This window comes from Aythya marila, assembly GCF_965140915.1.
Source record: "Aythya marila genome assembly, chromosome: 10".
Classification (NCBI taxonomy): Eukaryota; Metazoa; Chordata; class Aves; order Anseriformes; family Anatidae; genus Aythya; species Aythya marila.
The window spans coordinates 1,989,611-2,017,143 of record NC_139051.1 but is presented as its reverse complement, the minus strand read 5'-3'; the positions used below and the strand labels follow the sequence as shown (position 1 = coordinate 2,017,143).

Below are 27,533 nucleotides of genomic sequence, written 5' to 3'. Positions count from 1 at the left end.
CCCCGGGGCACCGGGAGCTGCTGCACAGGTCAGCAGGTTTCTGGCCCTGCACAGGACAGAAGCTCAGACATGATGCCTCTTGGCAATATTTTAACCCAGCGAGGCCAGCTCAGCATGCCCCACTTCGGCACTGCACCTTCAACCTGTGCATCAGGAAGGTGGTAAAGCAGCTGAAGCAAGGATGGGAGGGGAGGGGGGGTTACCTCCCTGGGTGCCCCATCTTCTGGAGCTCATAAAGAGCCTCCAGTGCAGCCAGCAAGGGAAGGACAATGCTGTGACCTTCCAGCAGCTGTTCACTCCGAGACCTAACGAAGCACTAATTAGCACCAGGAGCCCACACGGAGGGCAGAAAGCTACAGGAGAGCACCCGGCTGTAAGCACCTTAACGGGAGGCCTGGGCTGTAGGAAAAAATGAGGTCAACTGCGGTTGTTCGGCTTTCCTGAGGGAGTTTTTAGAGGTAACTGCAGAAACCCAGCACACAGGGACGGACAGATGGACGGACAGACAGAGGGTGCTGGTGCCCTGAGGAGGGGGAGCAGGGGCAGGTGCCGGCCTCCTCCCCTGGCCACGGGTGCCAGGACACGTGGGGAAGGGCACGGAGCTGCACGGGGGGAGGCTCAGGGCGGGCATCAGGTGAAATTTCTTTACTGCAGGGCGCGATGGGCTTCGTGGGGCAGAGGTTGGTGCCTGTGTGTGTGACAGCGCTGTGGAGACACCTGGACAATGCCCTAATGAGGTGCTTTAACGGTCACTGCTCCCTGAGGCGGCCCCTAAAGGCTTCAGGACACTTCTAATGTAAGTGCCCTGCCCTACAGGCCCGTAGGGGCAGGGTCCCGCTGAGGCCAGAAGCACCCCGGGGTGCCCCTGTCCCCCCACAGCCCCAGGGGGTGCCCGGGGGCCGCCTCCCCTCAGCGTCCCCTCAGGGAGGGGCGCACAGAAAGGGGCGGGGCCTTAACGCGAGGGGCGTGGCCTGAAGAGAGGGGGCGTGGCTGCGAGGTGGAGGCGTGGTTGCGCACAAAGGGGCGTGGCTGTGAGAACGAGGGGCGTGGTTAAGCGGGAAAATGGGCGTGGCTAAGCATCGCCCCGCCCCTCCGAGGCGGCTCAGCCAATGGCGGCGCAGCGCGTCATGTGACTGCCGGCCCCTACCCAGGTGCGCGCCGGCGGTAGCGGCACAGAGCGGGCGGCGGCGGCGGGCAGCGGGCGGCTCCGGGGGCCCCTCCGGCCGCTCAGCGCCGCCTCCTCCTCCCGCAGCCCTCGGCCGCTTCCCCCCCGCCGCTGCATGGAGCGCCCCGCCGGTAAGTGCCGGGCCGGCACCGGGAGGGGAGGGGACGGGCAGCGGGGGGAGCTGCGACCCCCGTGGGGATGCCCCCGGTCCGGCGCATCCCCGCGGGGGAAAGTTTTTATTATTTTTTTTTTTTATTCGCTATTTTTTATTATTAAAAAAAAAAAAAAATTCCCTCTCTGATTTGCATGCGAATGGGAGCGTATCCCGGCAGATGTCTCGCCTCGCCCATTCAGCCGCAGGGGGCTGAGGAGGCTGCGGTGCAACAATAGCCCCTGGGAGCCGGCGGGGAGGCGCAGTGCTGAGCGGGGCCGCCCCCTCCCGAGGCCGGGGCCGCCGCTCCCCGCGGCGCTGCCGCCTGGCCCGGAGCCCCCGGGACACCCCCGGCCCCGGCTGTGCCGGCAGACCCCGAAACATCCCCGGTTATCGGAGAAAAACCGGTGTTTTTATCAAATTTCGCCTAGCTCATCGCGCTAACCAGCCTTTATCCTTTCAACTGTGAAACCCTCGGTGTTATTTTTTCATTATCGGGGCTGTGCTCCTGCTGGGAGCACCCAAACTTCGCAGCAACAAAGTTGGGCTCGGGGCTGTGCGGCGGGGCCCCGGGTGCCCGAGGTGCCTCGGCCGCAGCTCAGGGGAGAGCTGCCCAGGGCCATATTCCCCCAGCGGAGCCTTCCTCGCCCTGCCACGATCCAAAACCTGGTGCCCGGGCACCTGGCGAGGCGCTGGGGCTGGGTGCTGCCTGCCCCTGAGACGTGGCGCAGGCAGGAGGTGATGCTGCAGCCTTTGTTCGACTTCGCCCCGGCATCGCAGCCCTGCGGGAGCCCAGGAAAACTTTTGCTCATCGCTGCCTTGGCGGCAGCAGCAGGGACACGGCGAGGAGAGCGCTGGGTGGTGGTGGGGATGCTGGAAGCACCTCCAGTGAATCACGGCCCCGCCGAGCAGCGCGGGGGCTGCGGCTCGCCGGGGTCGGCAGCTGCCGAAAATGCAGTTTGTGGTACTGAGGCTACCCAATTTCTGCTGGAGTTGGCCTTGATGGTAGGGGTGATGGAAATTCCAGGTTAATTTAAATGAGCATTTTTGAATTATAAAAAAAAAAAATCCTATATGAATCATTATGGAGTTTTTATTTCTGTGCAAGGTATCAGTGAGTAAAGAAAGGGTTTTTCACCTCGGTGAGCAGGTTAGAGCTTTCAGGCAGGTTTTTTCTGCCTGTTCTGGAACTGCTGCTTGCCCAGGTGAAGCCTGGTCCCAGGCTGGGCTTTGTGTCAGGCCCAGGCTAGGATCAGGCAGCAGAAAGAGACAAAACTGCAGAAAAAAGTTAAGTGCCATTTAAAAAAAAAAAAAAAAAATGCTGTTAACAACCAGTGCCCTTCCATAAATCAGCAAAATAGCAAGATGATGGAAATGTTTACTGGGGAGCCCAACGTTCTCAGAAATAAAAAATCACTCTTTTCCTGCAGACTTGATATCTACAAGGATGACTGTTCTTTGAAGCCCTGATTAATATAAATGAGTTGTAATTTTCTGGCCAAGCCATCCCAGTTCACATATATTATTCCATTGGCAGACATGTGGTCTCCACAGCTGTCCCCTCATTTGTGTATGAAATGGAAACACTGGTGGCATTTGTAGGTTACCATAGCTACACGAACAATACACGTGTGATACTTCATCCCTCCAAGCTCAAGATTTTTTTCTGGCAGACATTTTGTAGACATAGAACCAAAGAAAATCTACAGAAAGTTTTTGGAAGCGCAGGGATCCATTCGCCCCCTATCTCTGTGTAACACCACAGCTCGTGGTGAGCCCGCGTTTCAGGCTGATGCCAGTGAATTCTCTCTGCCCAGCTGGGAACGCCATCCTGCAGGATGAGGTTAAGTAATTAGCGGGGTCAGGCCTTTAGTGCTGTGGCAGGCACAAGATAGGATTTTCCTACAACCAACCTGTAGCATAGCAAGGGCTGGGCACAACCCAGCGGTGGGCTCCAGTGGGTGCCAGCCGCCTGCCCAAACAATGTTCTTGTTTTCATCCTCATCTGCAGCCAACACCTACCTGGCTAGGTGAAGAAAATGGGTGCGTAAAAAAAGCCATGAGGCTGCCTAAGGAACAGCTTTTGTTGGTATGTGATAAAACCAGTCAGTAATCTTGCTTCCCTGAGACCGAGTGCTTAAACTCTGAGAAGAGAGAGCAGAGGGCTACTTTGATAGCAAGCAGCCTGCTGAGCCTGCACTGGAATTAGCCTGATTTCCTGGCTTCTCTTCTTGCAGCTGAGGATGTTTAAGCCCTCCACTAATGGGCTTCATGAGGCCAGGAACAGGACGGCCTCCAGACAGCTCTAGGAGGTGCCCAGATGAAAGTTCCTCCCAACTACATCCTCTCATTCATTGCTCCATGCAACTTTATTCAAATTTTGTTTTCCAATTTGGATGTCATCTTTCATTTTTATCCATATGGCACTTAAGAAAAATACTGGATTGGCCTATTTTGTGTTGGCCTAATTCTCTTCCTCTTAAAGACAGCAGAAGTCTTTGGCATCAGTGGGAAGAGAATTAGTGTCTGCTCCTAAATTGTGCTGCAAAAGGTTAAATGTTCTGGTACCTGCACCTTCTAATTCAGGTTTTAATTGAGTGATATAAGCCAGCCTCTTGGTCTTCCAGTTGACTGAATTCCCAAAACAAGGGGAATAATTTTTACTTGGGATACAGTTTCTGAAGATCAAGTATGCCAGATGGGGTAGACACCCGATTTGTTCTGGTTTTGTTTATTTTTACTATGATTATTGCTCAGAGACAAGGCAAAGCACCTGTAAGTAAATTTTGAAATACTTAGAAGGACGCTGTACTGAGAAGGCTCCTAAGTTCTCTAAGTACCATAGAGAAATGGCTCTTTCTCTGGTTTTCTTTGGCACGATGATCTTGCTATGTGATTGTCACACAGTGCTGACCTGGAGCCCTTTGCAGCACTGCAGGACAGGGCTTTCCCCGGCCACTTCCCAAGTGTAGGTGGCCCGATTGGAGGCAAAGGGCGCTTGCACGTTTTAGTTAGAAATTTCAGAGGCTGTCAGCATCTCATTTCCAGGTATTTAACTTAACGAACTCTGTGACTACAGCACTTCTGCATCTGTTGACTGTGATTAGGGCAGGAATCCCAGCTTTGTTTTGCAGCCAAGCCTCCCTTGAGGCAAATGGCAGTGGGTGCTTTTGGCTGAAGCAGCGCTAGGCCTGGTCCTGCAGTGGGCACAGCCCTCACCGTGTCCCCGTACGTCCCCATTCTGAGACCGCCTGATCCACTTCAAGGCAAAGGCTCCTCTTCTACTACTGGAGTTCAGTACATGCAATAGAATCACAGAAGGGTTTGGGATGGAAGGGACCTTAAAGACCAACTGCCACAGGCAGGGACACTGCCCCCTAAACCAGTATGGTCAAAGCCCCGTCCAGCCTGGCCTTGAGAACTTGAGGGACGGGGCCCCAAAACATCATGTGCTCCTTGGTCTCTCTTTGTAACTACATTTCTGCAGTCAACATAGCTTAAAAGTCATTAGCAAAATATGATCTTAGGAGTTAATTGTTCTGTAGAAGCAGGTTCCCACGGAGCTCCCTGTGAGCTGGTGGCCGCAGCAGCACAGCCCCGGGCAGCCACGACCCTTACACTTGCTGATGGCCTGGTCCTTCTGGACAAAGCTCTGTGTTTCTGTGTTTTTCATGGATTGGCCCACAGCATGGCAAAGAATCAAAAATGAGCTGCTAACAAACACAAATGGTATCTGGGACAATGACTGAGTTTGTCCAAAATCTGGTAGACTAGCATTAAAAAAAAAAAAAATCAGAGCTTGGATTGTCCTTTTTGTAATGTGGAGATGTTTGTCATTGTTACAATGGATCCTGCATATTCCTTTTTCATGCATCATTTCATTTATTTGATTAAACAAGTCCAAAAATACCTAGCAAATGCATACCTTGCTAATGTGCTGCATATAATTACTGGGATGCAGATGAGCTACTGATTGGCCTTGCTAAATTTTTAAATTACAAATGATCCATCACTCTAACAGAAATAGAGTAAATATTGACAGTTACAGAGATCCACCACTCACAATAGACGCTGCAGTGAATTGTAAATGCATTACAAAAATAACTGACATTACCTTACAGACGAACAACAGTTAAGGGAAGTAGTTGGAAAGGAAAAAAGACCTTTGGAGCAGGTCTTTAGGATGAATTCACCATAGTGTGAGGCACTGAGCAAAGACAGATGGATGTTCTCCATGAATTAGTTGGCAAGTAGGTTTTCCTTTAACTTTTTGTCCCATCTAAGTGAAAGAAGTCTAGTATATAAAAATTAAACACTACTGCACCTGGATAGATAGCCTTAATTAGGCTAAGATTTACCTATAAAGGTTTAATAACTTAAACTTTTGAGAGAAGTAACTTCTGTTTTCTGCGCTCTGCAGCAGTTTTGCAGGCAGTTATGAAATAAACCCATCTGCGGAAGAACTGCTGACTTGGCAATGACAAGACCGAGGACTAAAGCTAACGGAACAATTTACAGGTCTATTCTTAAACATACAAATATATTATTCATATATATCCATCGCGTGAACTCCTCAAAGCAAGAATCATGATCTGATCTCTGCATAAAACAGTCTCAAAACGTAGGTGGCAGTTCAGATTGAACAAAATAGCTAAATACAGACTATTAATATTTTGTCCAGTCTCAGTTGACTGGCTTTCCGATGGCGTGGTCGATGCCCTGCTCTGCGCTTCAAGCAGTACTTCTTTACCGCTTGTGGAATGAAATAATGATGGAAAATGTGTATTTTCTCACTACAGCGTAACTGATGTTATCAGTTGTGAGTGGAGGACGTAGCAGGCCCAGAAAAATGGGAAACAGAGAAATAGGAAAACTTGATGTAGAAACCCACCGCAAAGCACAGCGAGCCTTGCTGGAAGTGGCAGCAGAGGGTCATTTAATACAGCCATCTGACTGCAGAGAAAATAACTTTTTTCATAGATCCGAGTAAAACCTTACCACAGCCTACTACCAAAACAAATCTGTGAGCACTTAATGGAATTACTTCTAGCCCATCTCAGCTTGGTGGAGTTCCAAACCTTTGTCTTGGTGCTAACAGGCTCTGTGTTAGATCTCTCAGCACCTCCCGTGATAAATCGAGTTGTTGTTCCTGGTCTGTTCTCAGTCTTGAGTGAACAATAAGGGGTCTCCGTATCAGGCCATTTGATAGATGGTTTTATTAGCAATTATATGTAAATATAGCTCCAAAATAAAGAATTGGATCTCGCAAGCACATAACTCCTGGAGAAAATCGATAGAAGTCTATTTTATTCTAGGGGCTGATGTCCGTTAAGCACACTACACGTATAATGTGAGTAGATATAGATGTAGGCTAATAATAAAATATAGATTAATACTTAATCACTTATAATTGAAAACTAAATACATAGTGCAGCCACGGGAAACAGAGTTACCAAAGGAGCAACAAGGACCAGCAAAAGGAACTGAATTTCTTTTTTTTCCTTGCTTGAGGATACAGGACAGAAGCTGTATGGGACTTACTCTGTACACGTGTGTACACACACACACACACACACACACACACACACACACACAGTTCTCATAACAAGTCGTATGCGTTTCCTAGAGCCCGCGCTATTATGTGGTAGTTTTAAAAATACATACTTAGATACCGATGCAGTTCAGATTTTATTTATCGACTCCCATTTCTAGCAAAATGTTCTCTGGCATCACTGCTGTAGTAACAACTGCTTACTGCTGGGGTCTTCCCGTCTGCGGGGTTCCCGAATGACTCATAACGCCGGAGCTTGATCTAGAACTGGGTGGGAAGTAAAGTAATCACGCTGCCAGAAAGCCAGTCAGCAAAAAGAGGGGAAGAGGATTTTCTGTTGCTTGGTGAAAATCCCGTGGAGTTCTGGCATCCATTTTTCTTGTGGTTAAAAATATTTCTTCTGTGCTCCTTATTTTATCGTTATTAACACTTCACTAGCAAAGCTGCCTCGTCTCTCAGAGCAGTCAAAAAAACAAACCAGAAATTCTATTCCAAAGCCCAGCCCCATCTCCTAATTCTCCTGTTCTTTTAGCGCTAATTGGGGTTTGTTGTGGTGGTTGCTGGTTTTGGTTGTTTAAATTTTAATTTGGACTGTACTGACTGATAGTCGCTGCCTCCTCGTACCCGCGCTGCCCCAGCCGCAGGTAGCCCCACGAGTAACAAGCTGTTCAGATCCTTCCACTCGGATCAGAGATGTGGAGCGTGCCAAGACCAAATTCTGCCCCTTTCTGTTCTTTAATTAGAAGACTCAGTCAGATTTCTCTAATATTTGTCTTCTTTCATTCTTTAGCCAGCAGAAACGCTAAATGCAAAAAATAGTTGGAACAGGTCTTCCAAAATTGGTTCTGCTCTGTAAATTTCTGACACTCTACAACCTAAAACCAATTAGGTTTAAATTCTCCCTAGCATTTAAAATATACAGAGGGATATGAATACATTACAGCGAGTACAGTTGGAAATGAACAAATCTCCATAGTGCTTCATCCCTCATCAAGCCCAGTATCTCTGAGCTGTTTGCAGCGAATATTTGGGTGTGCTCACGGGTAGCAGGGAGCTTTGCCACCTCTGTGCAGCCGCCCCAACCGCTCAGCACCTCTCAGGGCGAGGGCAGGACTGGGGCAGGCACCTCGCTGCCCAGCTTGCTGCAGGTACTTGGCTTTGCAGGGCAAAGAGCAATGAGGGAAGGCTCCTGGTGTTGGCTTTTAACCCAGTGATGGAAACTGTGTGGCTGGTTGTCAGGAAGGCCAATCTGCTGAATTAATTTCATCTGGTAAATACACAGAACGAGGCTGATCAGCGGGGGCATGGTTCTTCTCCAGTGAATGAAATAAAAGCTTTACTACTGCCTTCGTATTGAGTACGAGCAGACCCTGTGTAGGAGGAGTGAAAACGAGAGGCACGGGCAATAAAAGAACAGCCTACATTTTCTCAAGATTTAACTGTTTCCCTATAAAAATAAACATTTTCTTATGAAAATAAACATAGAAATTAGCAAGTTGAGTTTCCAATGCACGACTATTACTACTGAACAAACATATCTTTTTAGGTTTTCGAGGCTTTTAAATGCTTTTATGAGTTTCTCTTTGCTAAAGAACAAACAAACAGACTATATAATTTGACAGCCCGTTGTTCAGAAGCACTTATTATTTCTGATGTTTCTAATGTGACTTATTAATGGTAATTTGCAAGAGGTTTTCAGACAGATGACAGGAGCAGGGGCACAATTCCACGGCTGATTTGCTGGGCCATCAGGATACAGGGACTGAGCTCTGCACTGGAGCCGTCTCCCTGTGCTCAGGATCAGTACCTGAATGAAAAGAACCTCTCTGCTACAAATTTACTTCACTATTTTAATGAAAAACATTGTATCAGATGCAAGTCTTAAAAAGAAGCCCACAATAAATTACAAATTTTAAAGATGTCAGATTTAATATGTTGTTTCTGCGGTGCGAGTATTATGAAGAGGACGCTCTTTGCATTTCTTCTACGGAGATAAGACTGGTATTGTTCAAAAGAGCCCAGATAAAGCGTGCTGAGGTTGTCTTCTGAAATACAGCGAAGCGCTTTCTCATCAGAGCTTTCCCTGCTTCCCCAGAGCTTTCCCTGAAATTAAACACTGACTGTATTTTGATGGAATGTGCGAGCAGACAAAAAAGAGGAAGATACAATTTTAAAAGCAAGGCATTACTTGCAGGAAAAAAAAATAAAACACAACAAAACCTTAAATATTACAAATCCCTGAAGATGTGTTTTGAAGCTTTCAGACCATTATTACATGTTCTAAAATCCCTTGTTTATGTCTCTGCTTTTAATAACAAACTCGGATTTTCAGATCCTGGTATACATTTTTAACTGACTTGCACCCTTCTAGCTTGACTTCCCTGTGTTTTATACAATTCCGTCTTGTGAGTATCTCATTTCCTGATGACATCTGAGACTTTAAAAACTTTAATATAAAAGGCTTGCTATCAGACACGATTCCTCAGTGTTTTTCTAGACAGACAGGACTGCACTGGTGAATTTGATTCCTGGGAGAGGAGCTCCTTCAGCAGGTTAGCCCTAAGTGTCCCTGCCCTTAACCCCAAATCCAGCCTCCTCCTCTGGGATGTGCGCAAGGTCACCGATGCTCTTGGCTGCACTAAGACCCGATGATGGTACCCCAACGCTCCTGGTGACATTCGGCATTGTGCTCGCTGTGTAACCGCTTAGTGGGCGCACGTACCTGTACTCAGGAGCTTCCCTGGCACTGAGGAGGGGAATCGAGGCAGCTGCACGGGTCACTAGCACAACAGCACAATGGACGGGTTTCCAAAAGGAACCTGGGTTTCCAAAGGGTACCTATGTTACTGAGGTTCAACACATGAGAATGGCACCGTGGGGAAGCAGGGAGGTGCTGTGGGTCAGTCCGTGCTTCTGGCTCACAGCAAGTGCAAAATAAGTCGCTTGTCTTAGCCTGAGTAATTTTCTTCCCGTATCTGATCCCTTAGACTTTTACCTGGGCACGTGCAGCATGCATGGCTGCCTACCCAGACCTGTGCTGATGCTACCTGCAATGTGAAAGAAATTCTGCAAGAATGAGCCCCTTGACTGTGAAGAGGGGCAAGCTGTTGTGTGGCAGCACTGCTGTTTCAGGGCAGACATCCAACTGTCCCCGTGCAACCTGTATTTCCTTTTCAGCAGTTTTTAACAGTGACCACTAATACAGCTGCCACGGAAGTGACAATGCTTTGCCTTCCTGCAACCAAGACAAATTTGACATCAATTTCTGTAGCTGGGCAGTTAGCTATGAACACTTTTGTGAACAGATTCTTTTACGAGTATTTCTCCATGGTGTCCCTTTACTGCACTGTGGATTTAATCCTACTGTTTTTTGGATCTCCCAAACACCTGGAGGACCTCTAGCAGCCTCCAGCAGGGCTGCCGGCACACACCTCTTCCCACCAGGCAGGAAAGCTGAAGTGAAGGACCTTCTGCTCCAGAACCCAACGCCCCCCATTTCCCTACCCTTCTGCTTTCTTTGGCCAAACAAATTCTCAGTATTGAGCAGTTTGTTGAACCTAGCCAGAAAGGGAAGCTATGCACAGACTGGTATTCGGGTTCTCCCCAGTGCGTTTCCAAGAAGGAAGACACAGGAATGATGTGAACTTTTTCTGTCTGCAAGAAGTATGAACAAGCTGATAGCCCAGAGAGCAGCTGTGATTTGCTTACTGGCTAAAAGGTGGTTTCTTAATGCACTGGGTACTGAGAGGTGCTATGGAAAATGTATTTATTGAGCCCCTGGAAAATAATTCCCTCCATCTCTCTCTTATAAAATTAAGCAGTATTTCTGTTGATATCAAGTTAACACCTGTAATGACTGTTATGGTGGGCTGGTGCACTAGGAAATAGGATTGCACTGAACTAGGAAAGGTACAGGATGCTGGAAGCTGATGCCCAAAGCCCAGAGCTGCTGCCGAGCTTCTCCAGGAGCAGCTCACAAGGCCAGGGCAGCCTGCAGCTTCCACCACTGTCTCACACCCCCTCAATATTTAGGGGAAGTTTCTCCACCCAGTATTTTAAACAGAAATACATTTTTAACACACAGTTAAAACAAGTGCCAAGGATCACAAGACCCCCATTAAATATTATTTTCAGAAGAAAAAAAGCTAAGATGTTCTGACCTGATCCATCTATTTACTTATAAGCTTGTAGTGCGCTTTTTCACTGAATTTTTAGTTCCCCAGAGCGATGGATGTGGCTGTGCAGCACAAGCAGCAGGTACAGCAAAAGTCCATGGTGTGGCTTTTCCCTTACGCGGCGGCCTCTTGACCATCATCCACAAAGCACGGCATTAAAAGGGACCGGGGCATGTGGAGCTGAGCAGAATTTACTTTTTGATTGCGCTGCCTTTTCATTTATAGCCTCATCCATGCTGCCCTGGGCTGGAGGAGATCGGAGACAATAATGTGCGGGTCATCTCTAAAGAACATTTCCCAGTTAAAGAGAGTTAAATCCATTGGCAGTAGAAAATAACTAGAGAAGAGAAATGTCACTGGTAACTTGTAAAATCATACGTCTGCAGTGACCAAACCCCAGAAGTCTGTTCAGTGAACCCAGAGATGCCTTCTTGCCGAGGAGGAACAATAAACGCACCGTGCAAGTAAGAGGATAGAAATATTCAACAAAGAAAGGTTCCAATTATATATTTTTTTAAATGTAGATGTGTTCCCACAATTTAAAAGAAGCTTTGAAATCTTTTTTGGGCAGTTTCATTTTTAAAGTATTACACAACTCATGCAACTACATCAGAGTTAAATCAGCGCTAAGGCATCCGCAGGAGTAGCGCTTTCGGAGGCAGGGGCTGCTCCCTGCTGTCCTACCTGGAGCAGAGGGATAGGACAGCCTCTGGAGGAATGCCTCTTTGGAGCCACATCACCTCCTGCAGCGGTACCTGCGGGGTAACTGGAGCCAGAATGACTCAGTGCACATCAGCTTCCATCACTCTGCAGTAATAACAGATATTGTTACTTTTACAGTGCTATTAGGATTATTTTTTTAATGCAGTTAATGTCTTAATTTTTGGATCAGGTGGAAGTTACTTGACAAGGAATGCTTGTCCTACGTTTGGCTTTCCCCCCTCCAGTGGGGTCTTCTCATCCCAAATTGAAACATTCGCTACCAGACCGAAAATCTAACTCAACAGGGTCAAATGCTTTCCACCTACCATTCCTGCTTCCCTTCCCCCAACACACACCCACAGAACACGTCAACATGCCAACAGAAAAATGCTCTTTGGTGTGTGCTGCTTACAGTGTATAGTAACCTGAAATAAATACGGTGTCATTATTCAATATGCTGACCAGATTGTGGAATAAAATTGTAATATAAATGTTGTGCCTGTTGCCATTATCTAGAGGACAAGAACTATTTTAAAAGTTGTGTTTAGTTCTGTTATTTTATATAGCAGTGTTTTTTGTGGGCTTTGATTAGGTTCTGGTTTTTAATAATAGCTATTTCCCTCTTTCTACTATTAGTCTACCCGTGCTACATTCTCACAGACATAACACAACTTGATTATTTCAGTTACCAAAAAAAAAAAGAAAGAAAAAAGCCAAAACCTCATCTGGATCCCTCAACTGCAGTCACTGTAGCACGAGATACAGAGCGTCACCTCAAATTCTGAGAGGCCTGATTTATAAGTCATTATTCAGATTTGTTGCGTGCCTTGCTCAGGTATCCTTTGTATTTAATTCAGCCGCCACCACAATCACCAGGGGGAGAAAAACAGCTCATCCAGCAGAACCGAAAGCAAGGCCCGCCTCTGAGCTGGAAGTTCAGCAGTGGTTGCATTGAATGGCGCAGACCTCGCGCTGCATCGTTGCACATACAGGAGAAAATCTCATAATTGTATCCGTGCTTGTTACAGCACAACAAATAGATGGGTTTGCATACAACAGACTGTTTCTTGTAGTTTACCTTTTCCACAAAGAATTGGAAAGATTTTATCAAGTTTAGTCATTTCCTTGAATGTGTGCTTAGACTCACAACACAACAGGTTTTCTGGTGTACACTGGACACCATCGGGTTAATTTAAACATGCTCTTTGATGAGTAACTTCAGGCTAAAAGAGATACGAATCCTGTGGTTTATACAATGCACTGGAATCGGGGTAAATAATCCACACGTGACACAATGCAGAACGAGCAGCTCAAATAAGGGCAGTACGTTCATTTAATTACATTTAGTGTTACTGTGTGGTGCTTAGCTGGATTAAGTCTAAACTGTTATCTGGAACTGATCTGATTAACTTTGATGAATTTTGGCAAAGTTCTTATGCATTTGGCTTGAAACTTATAAAACGACATCTTCCTATCCCATAAATACCTGAAATGCAAGGCAGTGGGATCCCGATGGCAGCCTGTCTCTGCCTGGGATCGTGTTCTGAACGCTCCTTTGGGACCCACCCATCCCCACACGCATATCCTACATCCTTGGCACTTCCCAAGCTGTTCAAACAAATATTGCATAGTAAAACTGAAAGATATCTGAAAGTTTTATCTTCAGCTGATTACATGTATTGTTAGAACCACTTGGGAGCTATCAGAGTTCCAAAACGTACACACTTCACCAAGTAGGAATTTTCCTAAGAGATCTAATGTTAATTTACTTAAAACTGTCTTCAGATACTTCTCTTTAAAGGATGAAGAAATCAAAGAATATACTGAGTGTGTGTGAGCTGAGCATAACATATATCCCTGTCTGTTTTCAGGAACATCTTCAGGCACCGATTTGCAGAAGATCCTGGGACACAGAGGAGCGGCTGAGAGCCTTCAGACCATTTCTTGTCTTCTCTAACCTTAGAAAATCGACTTTCATCTTCTGGATGACCAAGCCTTTCACCCTAAATTTTAAGCTTTACATTTTCTTCCTGACAACAAATTACACGCTCAATTTATTGTTACTTTAAGGGGCTGGAGAGCTGAACTCACTAGCTGACCAGCATGGCTAAGATTAGATTGGTTTTAACTGTTTGCCAGTTGGTGCTAGAATTGTTGATGAATTCACTAACTGAGTCTTCCGTACAGAGCAATGAATGTCCACAGCTTTGTGTATGTGAAATCAGGCCATGGTTTACACCGCAGTCAACGTACAGGGAAGCCACAACAGTTGACTGCAATGACCTTCGCCTAACAAAAATCCCCAGCAATCTTTCCAGTGACACTCAAGTCCTTCTGTTACAAAGCAACAATATCGCAAAGACCACAGATGAACTCCAACAGTTGTTTAATTTAACAGAATTAGATTTTTCACAAAATAACTTCACAAGTATCAAAGACGTGGGGCTCTCAAACCTTACTCAGCTAACGACCTTGCACCTGGAGGAGAACCAGATCACGGAGATGACTGACTACTGCTTGCAAGACCTTTGCAACCTTCAGGAGTTATATATAAATCATAATCAGATCAGCAGCATTTCTGCAAATGCATTCTCTGGTCTGAAGAATCTTTTAAGACTACATCTCAACTCCAACAAATTAAAGGTTATTGACAGCCGTTGGTTTGACTCTACTCCTAACTTAGAGATTCTGATGATCGGAGAAAATCCAGTGATTGGAATACTAGATATGAACTTCAAACCACTCTCCAATTTAAGGAGTCTGGTTTTGGCAGGTATGTATCTCACAGACATCCCTGGCAATGCCTTGGTAGGCTTGGATAGTCTTGAAAGTCTTTCCTTCTATGACAACAAATTGGTAAAAGTCCCTCAGCTGGCGCTTGAGAAGGTTCCCAATCTAAAATTTCTGGATCTCAACAAAAACCCCATTCATAAAATTCAAGAAGGTGATTTTAAAAACATGCTCAGATTGAAAGAGCTTGGAATCAATAACATGGGAGAACTCGTTTCCGTCGATAGGTACGCGCTGGACAACCTGCCTGAACTCACCAAGCTTGAAGCCACCAACAACCCAAAGCTGTCTTACATACACCGTTTGGCATTTCGCAACGTTCCTGCCCTGGAGAGCCTGATGCTGAACAACAATGCCTTGAATGCCGTCTACCAAAAAACAGTGGAATCCCTCCCAAACCTGCGTGAGATCAGTATCCACAGTAACCCGCTCAGGTGCGACTGTGTCATTCACTGGATCAACTCAAACAAAACCAACATCCGTTTCATGGAGCCTCTCTCCATGTTCTGCGCCATGCCTCCCGAGTACAGAGGGCAGCAGGTGAAGGAGGTGCTGATCCAGGATTCAAACGAGCAATGTCTTCCAATGATCTCGCACGAGACCTTTCCAAATCACTTAAACTTGGACATCGGCATGACGGTGTTTTTAGATTGTCGGGCCATGGCAGAACCCGAGCCAGAAATTTACTGGGTCACTCCTCTGGGAAATAAAGTAACTGTTGAAAGTCTCTCCGACAAATACAAGCTGAGTAGCGAGGGTACCTTGGAAATCTCCAACATTCAGATTGAAGACTCGGGGAGGTACACTTGTGTGGCTCAAAACATAGAAGGTGCTGACACGAGGGTCGCTACTATCCGGGTGAACGGGACGCTCTTGGATGGTACCCAGGTTCTGAAAATCTACGTCAAGCAAGCCGAATCGCATTCCATTTTAGTTTCTTGGAAGGTTAACTCCAATGTCATGACTTCCAATTTAAAATGGTCATCAGCTACTATGAAGATTGACAACCCTCACATTACATACACTGCTCGGGTCCCCGTTGATGTACACGAATATAACCTCACGCATTTACAACCATCTACAGATTATGAAGTGTGTCTAACCGTGTCAAACATCCATCAACAAACACAGAGGTCCTGCGTTAATGTTACAACAAAAAATGCAGCTTTTGCGCTAGATATTTCAGATCAAGAAACCAGCACTGCTCTTGCGGCAGTGATGGGATCAATGTTTGCCGTTATTAGTCTTGCCTCCATTTCTGTTTACATTGCAAAAAGATTTAAGAGAAAAAACTACCACCATTCCTTGAAAAAATATATGCAAAAGACCTCTTCAATCCCACTGAACGAGCTCTATCCTCCACTTATTAATCTCTGGGAAGGTGACAGTGAAAAGGACAAGGATGGTTCTGCAGAGACCAAGCCAACCCAAGTCGACACATCCAGAAGCTATTACATGTGGTAACTCAGAGGATATTTTGCTTCTGGTAGTAAGGAGCACAAAGACTTTTTTGCTTTATTCTGCAAAAACGAGAAGTTGAAGACTTTTGTATTTTTGACTTTGCTAGCTTGTGGCAGAGTGGTGAGGACAGGTGGATATTTCAGAATTTTTTAGTATAGCGTATCGCAATTGTTTGACACAAATGGCAGCTTCACCTAGCTCCCAGTTTCTTTTTTTTTTTTTTTTTCTTCCTTCTTTTAGTTATTGTGCTAAACTTAACGCTGTTCTAACTACAGTGCTGAATACAATTAATGAGAGGCTGGGGTTACCCCGTGATTCAAAAGTAGCACAACCCCATTCCTTTGAAGCCATCAGTAGAGTACAGTATCTTGCAAAGCTAACATACAGTTTTGAAACTGCATTGAACTAGTTTTGTAACACTGGTCTGAGGACTCAAACCGAGAAAAGGAGACCCTGAATGATGTTAGTTGACTGTACTGTAATGTTGTATCAACTGATTTGAATGTTTTTGACTTTGAACAATGAATTATATTTTCATTTTCTTTTTGTAGTTGTTGAAAAGGCTTAGGTAAAGCTAACAGGCAATAGAAAACGTACATCCAGTTTTTTAGTGTAACAGACTAAATGTTAATTGTTCTCTTATTCTTTTTATTATATTTAGTAGACACTTTTGAAGAATACTAGACTTTTGTTGTGCTTAAGCCACCAACACATGGTGTTTAATGAAGGCGGAGCTATAATAAATTTAGTTTTGTTCTGATTTTTTATTTTAGAAGTCACAATAATGTATTGGTTTTAGATGTCACTAGTTTGACTGGTGATCATGTTTTGACATAAAATATATCCAAAACGTTATATAAAAATATTGTGGTTTTCTCTTGATGGAATTACACTTCAAAGTTGCAGGGATGTTTGTTTGTTTTTTTTTAAAACACATTTTTTTAATAGCAGTATTTTCTGCACTGGATGCAAAATATTGAAAATAATTTAGAAATATATATATCAGTATGGCTTTTAGACTGTAACATGCAGAATCAAAACTGTTTGGCATAAGGCACACAGCAAAAAAAAATCATTGTGAAAAGAAGAAAAGTTTCCTTTTTGTATATTCTTCTGTTTGTATTTTGAGCTAAGACAGAAACGAAGCTGACATTTAGCTGTCATTATGATCAGTTAGAAAAACAAACAACTCACTGCTACCAAGCTGAAATAAAACAGTTGAATTCTGGCATACACATTAAAAAAAAAGAAAAAAAATGTGAACTGGATTAATGTTCTTTCAAAAGCAGAAATTAAGATAGCTAAAACTATCAAAACAGTAAAAGTTTGGGTCTGATATAGAACTGTATTTGTTACAGGCTTAAAATTAAGCAGTACTCTCAGTATTTTACTGAATTAGTACACTAAAAGTGGAAAACCTCCAAAAGCAGTGGTGTTTGTGTGCAAGCACTGGGTATAATCTAAATGCATAATTTGCAGTTGAACCTACAGAAGCTTTGTACCTTGTCTGTTCTGAATCCACTCAAGTTCTCAGCAGGGACTGCACACGAGTCACAAGCAGGGTGGGTTTCTGGTGAAGCATTTGGTTATGGTTACACGAGATACTTAATCAGCAAGCACAGAATTTTCTACGCTTTATGACCACTTTATGTCAGTGTGCAACCTTTTCAATGTTTTTACATACCAAATAGGTTTGTGGTGAGTAAAAGTTAATTGTTAAAATAATGGATGTGCCTGGATCTTGGGGTTGAAGTTTTTTAACTCACTAACTTACCGAAAAAATAAAGAAAAAAAGAAAAAAAAAAAAAAAGACAATTATAGAGCTCCCCCAAAAATTTCATAGACAGCTTCAAACTTCTTTCTCCTCTACAGCCAACTGTCTGAAAATGAGACAAGTTATCTGCATAGTTCACTAATACAGTGCTTTGGTGCAAAAACTCCAGTATGCGTCTCAGAGACATGCCTTGTTGATCTTGCATTTCAATGTAAAGCTCAGTGAAGGTATTAATTATGCATTTAAATCAAGTACTTCTGCTATACACAATATTTTATATGTTCATGAGATCTCAAATTTTTAATCACGATAGTTGTATGTTGGGATTAGGCAGGCGTCTTTTAGTCATGGAGGAGTAGCATGCTGAAAACATTTATTGTCACCTTCTCCTGTACTTAATTTTCATGTTAATGGAAGTTCTCCTCTTGCCTTCTCCTCCAGAAAAGCTTCAGAGCAATAATTACCATCTTGTCTATATGCTATTCTCACCTTAAAACTGCCTCTATTATTATAACGGTGATGATGAATTAAAACTGAGATCTCTTTTGCAGTGAAGGTTCACTCTACTTTTTCCAGAGAAAAGACACAGCGAGGACGAGGTTGACAGCAAAATTACGGCTCCCAACTTGCGTGACATCAGAAAGTTCTCTTAGAAAGTAATTACTGAACAGGTATCAGAAGCTGCAGAGCAAGCCCCTTTCTCCACCACCTGCCTGCAGCACTCGTGCAGCTATGCCATAAATACTCGGTACCAAGATCACGCCAACCTCTCGGCCCCCAGTCGAACCGCTGGAGGAGCCGTGGAGCAGGAGGAAGGAGCAACTCACCAATTTGATCAGCAACCACCCGACAGCAGCTGGGGGTAGAGGAAGCAGAGCAGCATTTAATATGTTCCCTTCCACTGGGGGAATTACGTGCCTGTTGCTCCCTGCAGACCTATTTGGCAGAGTTATGTCATTTGTTATCATTAGAGTGATGCTGTTCAAGAACAGCAAGAGGAAACGGCTTCCTGACAGTCATACCCTTCTGGATGTGCTGGTCTGTAATGTTTCAGGGTAGCTGCTGTAGCTGGGGCTCTGGCAGAGAGATGCAGGTTACCTGAGAAGAGCTGAACAGCCAGAACCCCCGAGCTAATGCTGCATTTTCTGCACATACAGCCACCAGTGATAAGTATTTTCAGCCTTGTAATCTGTCCCCTTGGAGCTCTGTACGGTTCTCCTGGAAACTTAAAATTCTGCTAATAAAAGAAAAAGTAAAATAGCGGGTAAGAGATTAATGACATGTGGCATACAATCTTAGCAAATAACCTTCAACCTTGTCCTAACAATTTTGTGCTTGCAGTTCATTGTAAGCAAAAATAAAAATACTCTGTTTGCCTAATTGCCTTCAAAATGTATTTGCATCCACCATTTGCTGCAGACAAAAACACCCCCAGTTTGCTCCAAAGCAGAGATTGAGCCTAGCTGCTTTAAAAACAGCATGGGAGGAAAAAAAAAAAAAAAAAAAGAAAGAAAAAAAAAAGGAAAAAAAAAAACATTGTTATCTTTGATTTGGCTAAGAGTTTAGAAATGAGTAAGAGTAGATATTTCATACCCAACTAAACTTTTGCAGCGTTATTTCCACTTGATCGCCCCCAAATGAAATCTCTCTGTCCCCTGAAGAGTAAGTAGCTCAGTCAAGTGTGGTACTCGGTGCTCCAGCTACATGCATTTTGCATTTCCTCACCTAAATCTGAGCCTCCTCTTGGACTGAGGGGATATTTTCACCCATGGGCCCAGGCTCCTACTGGAGATGGTCATGGATTACAGAGCAGATACACTTGATGCTTTTGGAAAGCTGTGCTCTGCCCTCCAACCCCGCCTCCTCAATGCATACTGCTACTGAAAGGAGGTTACAAAGAGAAAAGGCCGACAGTTTGGACCACTGGTTTCACCGTAGGTAGATCTGAATAATCCTGGCTACACCCTGCAGTCCTCAGTTTCTTTGATAAACACTACAAAACGTGCCAGAACTGGAAAAAGGTCAGCATGTCTGAGATGCATTGACAAGTACATAAACTTGCCCCATGACAGGCCAGGACACAAGTGATAAAAGTGGCCTCTGAGTTCTGCCAAGGAAACTAATTGGGCAACTCCCCTCACTTTGTGCTGGCAACCTTGAAAACAAGACTGAGGACAAGCCACCATGCAAAGAAATTCCCAAGATTGAGTGCGATAAGCAGCTGGGGGCTGCTGCTGCAGGGACACCCAGCAGGGAATGGGACATTTTGGGGGCAGATGGCCCCAATCATCTCACCATCCTGCAACCCAACGTGATGGACCTGAATCCTACCCAAGGGCTCCGACGGACACAAATTTCTGCCGCAGCGGGGATTTGCCTTCCACACTCACTGCCGGCAGCACAAGGGCTGCAGTCCCGGTGTCCACAGCCATGGAAACCCCAAGAGCAAAGGGCAAGGTGGATGTTGGATGTGCTGACATCGAACCTCTTTCTTCAGGAAAACCCGAGTGCCTGAGCTGGAGACATGGCACGCTGTTGGACACAGCCCTTGGTAAAACACTGCCACCGTGCCCCTGTAAAACAGAGCGCCGCTGCCAAAAGCTCCAGATAAGATCTCTGCGGTGTCAGACAGAAGTGAGCGTTTTGTGTTTCTCCCGAACTGCCATCCTCCTGATATTTTACTGCAGTTTCCAACTATTGGGATTTTTAATATTGGAGAGCTTTCAGCCCCGCACTCCCCAGTCCACCTGCTCTGCAGCCCGCCTCTCCTCCTGCCCCAAACCCTCCCACAGCCTTGGTGATCTCCAGATCCCATGAGAGCTCACTAAAGGACCTGGAATTTGTATTTACCTTTGCAGCTACCCGTTTTCCCTGCCAGCCTTTCTCCCTTCACGTACCTCTTATGCTGTTTTCCTTTCAGCTGTTTCCCTTTGGAGACCACAGCTGCTGCTGACTGTCAGCAAGCCTCAGATCAAGGCAACACCTCGGCGGTACCGTTCTGCCTCCCCTTTACTCTAACACACAGAACTTCCTCTTCCTCTTAATGAAAAAAGCTAAATGTCTTCCCGTGGCTCTGCTCCAAAGCTCTTCTCCTTCCTTGTGAGCACCCTGGGGAGTCTCTGTTATTTTTTCTCCTGGTATAGAGGTAACAAAAGACTCATTTTTCTCTCTAGTAAGGTAGGGGAGATTTACCATAAAATTTGCACCATTGTGTATTTATGTAGTGTAGACCAAAGGAATGCTGAATCAGATCAGTAGGTTTTGAAACACAAAGAAACACACTGGAAAAGCTGGAATGGGTCATTACGCAGAATTCTCCAAAGCAGCAAGAGGAGCTACGAGCTTGATTCTCCTCAACGTCAGCGAAGCCTTACTGCACGGGCAGGCGAAGCAGATCCTCACGGAGTGCTTCAGGAAGCATTCATTGCCTGAAATTCGGAACAGCTCTGAAACATTTTCAGTGCAATTCTGTAATATGGACATTTTTATTATTTTTTTTTCTCTGTGAAAATCACTTGAAACCATAATTTTTCTTTTCTGTTCTCCCCATCCCCAGAACTGGATTTAAATCCTATCCTCCTCAGTGGAGTTACTGATTTTCAGTAATCCAAATACGATCTGCATCTTTCCAAACTGCAGTGCCAGATTTCCGCGCACAACCACACAACTGGAGTAAAAATTCTTACAAGATTTTTATTTTTTTTTTTAACAATTGCTTTCCCACAGCAGCCTATTCAGCTGGGCGCGAGAATTAAAACATCAGAAAAGACCAAGGTGGGGAACGATGGAGAACGATCCCTGGAGTATCGCCTACATCCCATTCTGAACGGGATCGTTTAATGGGAGAAACCACGAGACCCTGCAGCACATTTAAGGACCACACAGACCCTAACACAGCAGGTCATTGACAAACTCACCGCTCTAGACCAGGAACAAGTGCTCATAACTGATCTGTTATTTTGGTTTCAGGTATGAAATTGTCCTATTATACTTGAAATTCCATTTGAAGAGGTCTCTATAACAATAATAAAAAAATCCAATCCCGCATCCCATTTGCAATTACATGTTTGTTTTTCATTGCAAATCAGAGCACACCCAGGGAATACAGAAGATGTGCAGACAGCTGCTGCAGCCCGCAGTGAGCCTTCTCACCGAGACTCAGAAAAACAACTCCAGCCCCTGTGTTCGAGGCTTAAATAGTCACATTGCTCACACGGCGACAGAATCGAGGCTGCCACACCACACACCCCTCAAAGTCAGTGCATAGTGTAATAATAGATGATGGATGATACCCTTTTGTTACAAAACAATCACTACGTAACCTATTTCTGCTAAAAGGCTCAGCAGTTTTTGTTGCAGTGACTGCCAGGGATCCGGGCTGTGCCCAGATGCCAAATGCTCTGGTAACTGCTAAAATCACTCAGTCATGGCACGCCGTGCCTCACAGGAGGTGAGAGGCCCTGCTCCTTCCAGAGCAAGGCAAATACGGGCAGCCTTGGTCGTCTTACCATCCAAAGAGTAAAATTCCCCAATTTCCTCTGAATTCGACCACAGGCACACCGATGCATGCAGGCAGGGCACAGGGCCGGAGGCAGCCCTGCTCTCAGTGCAGGCCACAGCCCACGAGGCACCACGTCCAGCTCGGTGGCACCCCCTTTGCCCTCCCCAAAGCTGATGTGCCCGATGTACCTGCTGCACCACACGGCACTGCCCTCCCCTGCAGTTTGCACAGGACGAGTGCTGGCCCCGCAGGCCGGGCGGCTCCAGGTCCCTTCACTTTGCTTCCTCCTCCCTGCTCCTCCGAGCTCTCCTCCAAGCTCTCCAGCGCCTCGTTTGCAGCAAAGCGTTCCTCAGGGGGCTTGCAGCTCCCTGGACGGTATTAAAGCATTTTGCAAAACCGGCTGGATTCAGCTCCAGAACATTACTGCAGGAAAAGGAGAACTGTTTAAGTAGATTAAAGCCAAGAGATCTGGGTGCCTAATTTCATTTCTCTGGGCCCTTGAGTTTTCAGAGTATTTTGTGCTCAGACAGAGCTCCCTTGGCTCCCACGCGCAGCCGGTGAGGACATAATTCATATTTTCATAGATAAAGACCTGCTTTTTTCTGACTTGCCTCAAGTCCCGGAGCAGCTCTTGTCCGTGGGAGGCCAGGACTCGAGAGCAGCGGTGATCTGCCTGCAGCCACCCGGCCTCGTCCCACGCGCCCCACACACCGCTCGGTGCATCCAGCCTGGCCAAGCTCACTCCTGTCCTTTCTGAGCCTTTCTGGCTGTTCTCCTGTAACACTGCGAGTCCCAGGCTACCATGTCCTCCAGGCCATGTCCAGGCTGCTCACCCAGCCCATCCTCTCCATCCCGAACTTCTCAGACCCCCTCACGCTCCCCTTCTCTGTCCTCTGTCCGATATGCTGGGCTCGCTCTTTTTTCAATGACCTGTGGCAAAGGGGTATTTCTGCTTGAAATTTGGGTGGGCTGGGAGCAATGCTGCTATCACCTGGTAGCCGAGGTAGCCAGAAGGATGTAGCTCCTACATCATAAATAATAAACTAGCAAACCCGAGATTATAAAGCTCACAATACCTGTGGCCTGTTAGATGTTCCAAAAAGCGGAACAACGAGAGCTTCCTGGTTCCTAGGAAGAAAACGTCTCCAGAAGGAATCGTCCCTAGAAAGATACTCCAGATAGTCCCTGTAGGTTTCTTAAGGCAAATGGTGAAAGCACAGCAGAATTAGGAGCTGCAAAACTCACAGCAGGAGCACCCGCACGCCCCGCGCTGTGCAGTCACCGCGCTGTCTCTGCCCGCAGCTGCTGCTCCCTCTGTTCCCTCCCTTCCCCCTCAACCACTGAGCGGGGGAGCAGAAACATCAGAGGCAGCAACTTTTCGGGGCTGACCTGAACGTATCTCGGCAAACAATTAAATGAAGGTGCAGGTGTTTAAGTGCACTGCTAAACAGCGCTTCCAATGATCATCCTCAATGGCAAGAGCTATTTAAGGCCATTTGCAAGTCTCTAAATGGCAGCTTAAAATTGGGTTTGTGGAAAATGATGTCGTTAGCAGTTATTGTACTGCTCCCCATCCTCCCGTAGCTCCAAGTTTTGCTGTCACACATCACACGGGAGCAATGTCACGAAGTGGTTTCTGCGCCTTCCAAGCTCCTTCACGTCAGGGCTGAAGCTGTCGGCGGGGCTGCGACCGCTCAAGGTCATCGACCATAAGGACTTTTTCTAAACTAAGTCTCACAGACAAGACTTGGAAAGTCATCCTCCAGCTTCAGTTGTATTTTTATAGGACTTCAACACCTAATTTTCTTTATAACAACCTGGGGATCCCATCTCAGAAGCTTTCAGTTAGCACGCATTCCCCAGCCATTCGCTCTCCTTCATCTAATCCCATGGATTCAACCCACACGAGGGCTCAGATCCTCATGTTCCTCAATGCCAACAGACCTTTTAATACAACTACACTAAAAAGTCATACTCCAACTGAACAAATTCCATAAAATCACTCTAATTAGAAGTCTCAGACAACTGCTGTGTGAGGAAGCCTCCTGTATCGTTCTCTACTCCCCCATTACCCCATTTCCCACGTCTGATCAAAATCTGTCCTGACTCCTGGGCAGCGAGTGAGCCCTGCCTGTTATTCCCGTAGCAGACAGCACATAATTCTCCTGCAGAGTAAACTCGGCACTGGGAAGTGTCAGGCTAAAGACACAGCAATGTCCTTCCCCGCTCTGTTGCGGTATAAAGGGCTGGTGCCTTGTCTCTATTACAGTCCCCAGCAAGACAAACACACCGGTTATCCCGGCATAAAGAACATAACCTTGTGTCAATAAAGGCAAAGAACCTTTCTCTCTTCTGACACACTGAAAGCAGAGCATCTGCTCAAAGCTCCTACCTGGTGCTGCGCTCACATTTATCCAGTAGGCAAACAGCGGCCTGATAGCGTAGGTCAAATGATCAGCAGAAAAAACACACGCTTTGAAGATTTTGCCTACAGTAAATCATCAAAAAGCTACTCAATGATTCAAACCACATGCAAAACAACACTAGCATTTAGTAACAATTTGTTTTAATCAATATATATAGTGAAGTCTGCATAGAGACTGTCAACATTCAGTGGCAAAACTGGTATTAAAGGGTTAACGATATTTCAGATCTTGTCATCAAAAAGACCTAATATTTTCCAACACCTTGAAGCCCAACTGTTTCTTTACTTTCTTGTGCTGAACACACTTTTCCAGGACCCCACTGGCAGCAGGCAAGCTTCTCGTCCCTGCAGAACCCCCAGAGCACAGCCATTAACTGCTGCCAGTGCCAAGCAGACTCAGCCCCTGTTCTCCTGGAACCACCTCCATTCTTCTTCCAAAAAGAGACAGGCAAGACCTCCAAGGTCTCATTTCCTCAGAGGAGAGATTCTTCATTTTCCTATTCCTTAATCTTCTGTGTGGGGAAAAATTGTTTACACATAAAATCATTTATCTTAATATTTTTCAAATAGTTCTGCGCAGTTGTTTTAACCTCTGCAGTGAATGAAAGCAAAAGCTGTCAGGAAATAAAAGGCCAAATAAATCCTCAACGATTCCTCCAGAAGATAAAGTCTGGAAAACCTCCAGCTCCTCAATCAAGTGCATACTCCAACTGATTCAGTCCAGCTACATAGCTCCAGAAAGATTTCTTATCATTTTATTTAAGCAGCTAATTGATCGATGGGGAGCATGAGCATCTGTTAGGAACAATCCAAAATTCTCCTGGTGCAGAGCCTCAGCATCTGGTACCGGTGACTACCCTTCCATTTAGGAGCAGTTGAGTCTTCCAAGCACAAAACAAAATGAGACTCAGTGTGGATGAAAAGGAAGAAGTCCAGTTGCTATTACAGGGCCAGGATGCCTCTTCTTATGAGCAATGGGTGACAATTCCCAAATGGGTTAAATATAGGAAAAAGCCAGGAACACTTTGTGAGCTGGAGATGTATTTATGGGAAGATTCCCCGATCCAGAGGGAGGAAGGAAAGAGACCTTCAGACCTCACAACCTGACAAACGCTAACACCATCTTGGAAATACCCGAGCATTTGGGAAAGGCTGCTGCAAAGTCCTACACATGGGGTACAAGGAACTTCATAGCCAAAAGCAGTCACGGAGGGAGGACTGCAGGTGACAGCGAACAGGAGCACAAAACAAAAAGCCAACAGCATGAGTTCTCAGGAGGATGTTAAATTTCAGCAACCCACAGCTATCCCTGCACACGCACCTTGATTTCCTCTGCAGTTTTGATCCCCCAAGCAAAAATACCTGAGCCAACCTGAACAGCTTTCTGTTAAAGAAAAGAAATCAAAACAAGCAACGGAGCAGAGAATGTGATTAGAAAGAAAGGCAAAGGAAAGGGAATGTATTTAGGTCGCAGACATCCCAGGGTGGTTGTGCTACCCATAGCTCAGGACTACGTGTGACAACATAAGGGAGCAATAGGCAGCGTTTGTTCTGGACATTACCAGCAACCTGAAGACCAGACTAATATCCAGTGATGGAAATAGGGCCAGGAGGGCTAGGACGTTCTTGCCTGTCTGCCTGCACAGCAGCAAGCATCAGCGTCAGCTCCTGTTTCCTCTATTAAGTATAAATAAGTGGAGCTAAGCAAGGATTTCAGATTATTTTGTTCAGCAATTGCGTCCTTTGCTAAGCAGCTTCAGTCGTGCATTTTTTTAATGGCCACTAAATCTCATTTGAACTTTCCTAAGTTTTGCAATGTTCAGCCCGTTATTAACACAAATTCACTGTGACAGACTCATGGTGAACGGGCTGCAGACTTCACGTGCAGCATGCCAACCACATCTGCTGTGAGTTAGACACCCACCAAAATGTGAAATCGTGCTGCCACCCGAGCAGCGACGGCCTCTACCCTCATCCAGCACCTCATCAGAATTAGCAGCAGTGCAATTAGCTCCTTACTCTTACACCATTCGCGCTGTGACAGAGAACAATTTTGCTCAAATAAAGATTTCAGCGTTTGACTTGCGAGTTGTACATGTCATGGGCACACGGCCGGCTGACTGATGAGATTCCTTCTGCTTTAATTGCGATTCTGCCCTGGAAGATGGTGTTCCTCCATGCAAAATAGCAATAAATCACAGGCGTGCTGCTGTCGTGCGAGGCAGGAGCGCGTCCCCCAAAGAGCTCCCTCACCCTTCAGACAGGGCTGCAGATAACGCCGCAAACAAACAAGGGCAAAGCCAAACCAGAAACCAGCATCCAAGGCAAAGCCGAATTGCACCTTACAAAATATTTATGTAACAAAACGATCACAAAGATTAATAGGATTAATTTCTAACAATATCCTTTCTGTACATTTAAACATACAGATATGAAGGAGGAGGAGGAGCTAACAGAGACCCCAGGTAATGGGGGGTGGCTGCTTATTGTCCAAAGTCCCTCCTAATTCTCGGTATCTCTGCACATGCAATGATCAACATGTAAAACCCTACAATCCTAAGGGACAGCTCCCCACGGACCTATACGTGTCTGTGTATCACACATTAAAAACTCAAAATGATGCTGCTGTTTCTATACGAGCTCTCTGCATGATATTTTTATCGTATTTTCTACTGAGTACCACATAAAAATCATGAAAAGAGCTAAACTTTATATACTGAGCTGACATTTAAAAAAAAAAGAGCCAGAATGCATAAATATCATTAAGCCGCAGTGCCCCAGGTACAAAATGACTTTTTATGAAAAAAATCCATTATAATTACACAGGAAAATAGGGAA

At 45.5% G+C, this 27,533-nt stretch overlaps 1 protein-coding gene across 1 annotated transcript; it reads left to right on the top strand.

Annotated features, from left to right (window-relative positions):
* The first annotated feature begins 1,071 nt into the window (after window positions 1-1,071).
* On the top strand, window positions 1,072-18,526 carry LRRN1 (leucine rich repeat neuronal 1). Its single transcript, XM_082768559.1, has 2 exons — window positions 1,072-1,296; window positions 13,616-18,526. Exon 2 carries the CDS (start codon window positions 13,848-13,850, stop codon window positions 15,996-15,998), a length of 2,151 nt encoding a protein of 716 aa, XP_082624685.1. The 5' UTR covers window positions 1,072-1,296; window positions 13,616-13,847; the 3' UTR covers window positions 15,999-18,526.
* Window positions 18,527-27,533: the final 9,007 nt, after the last annotated feature.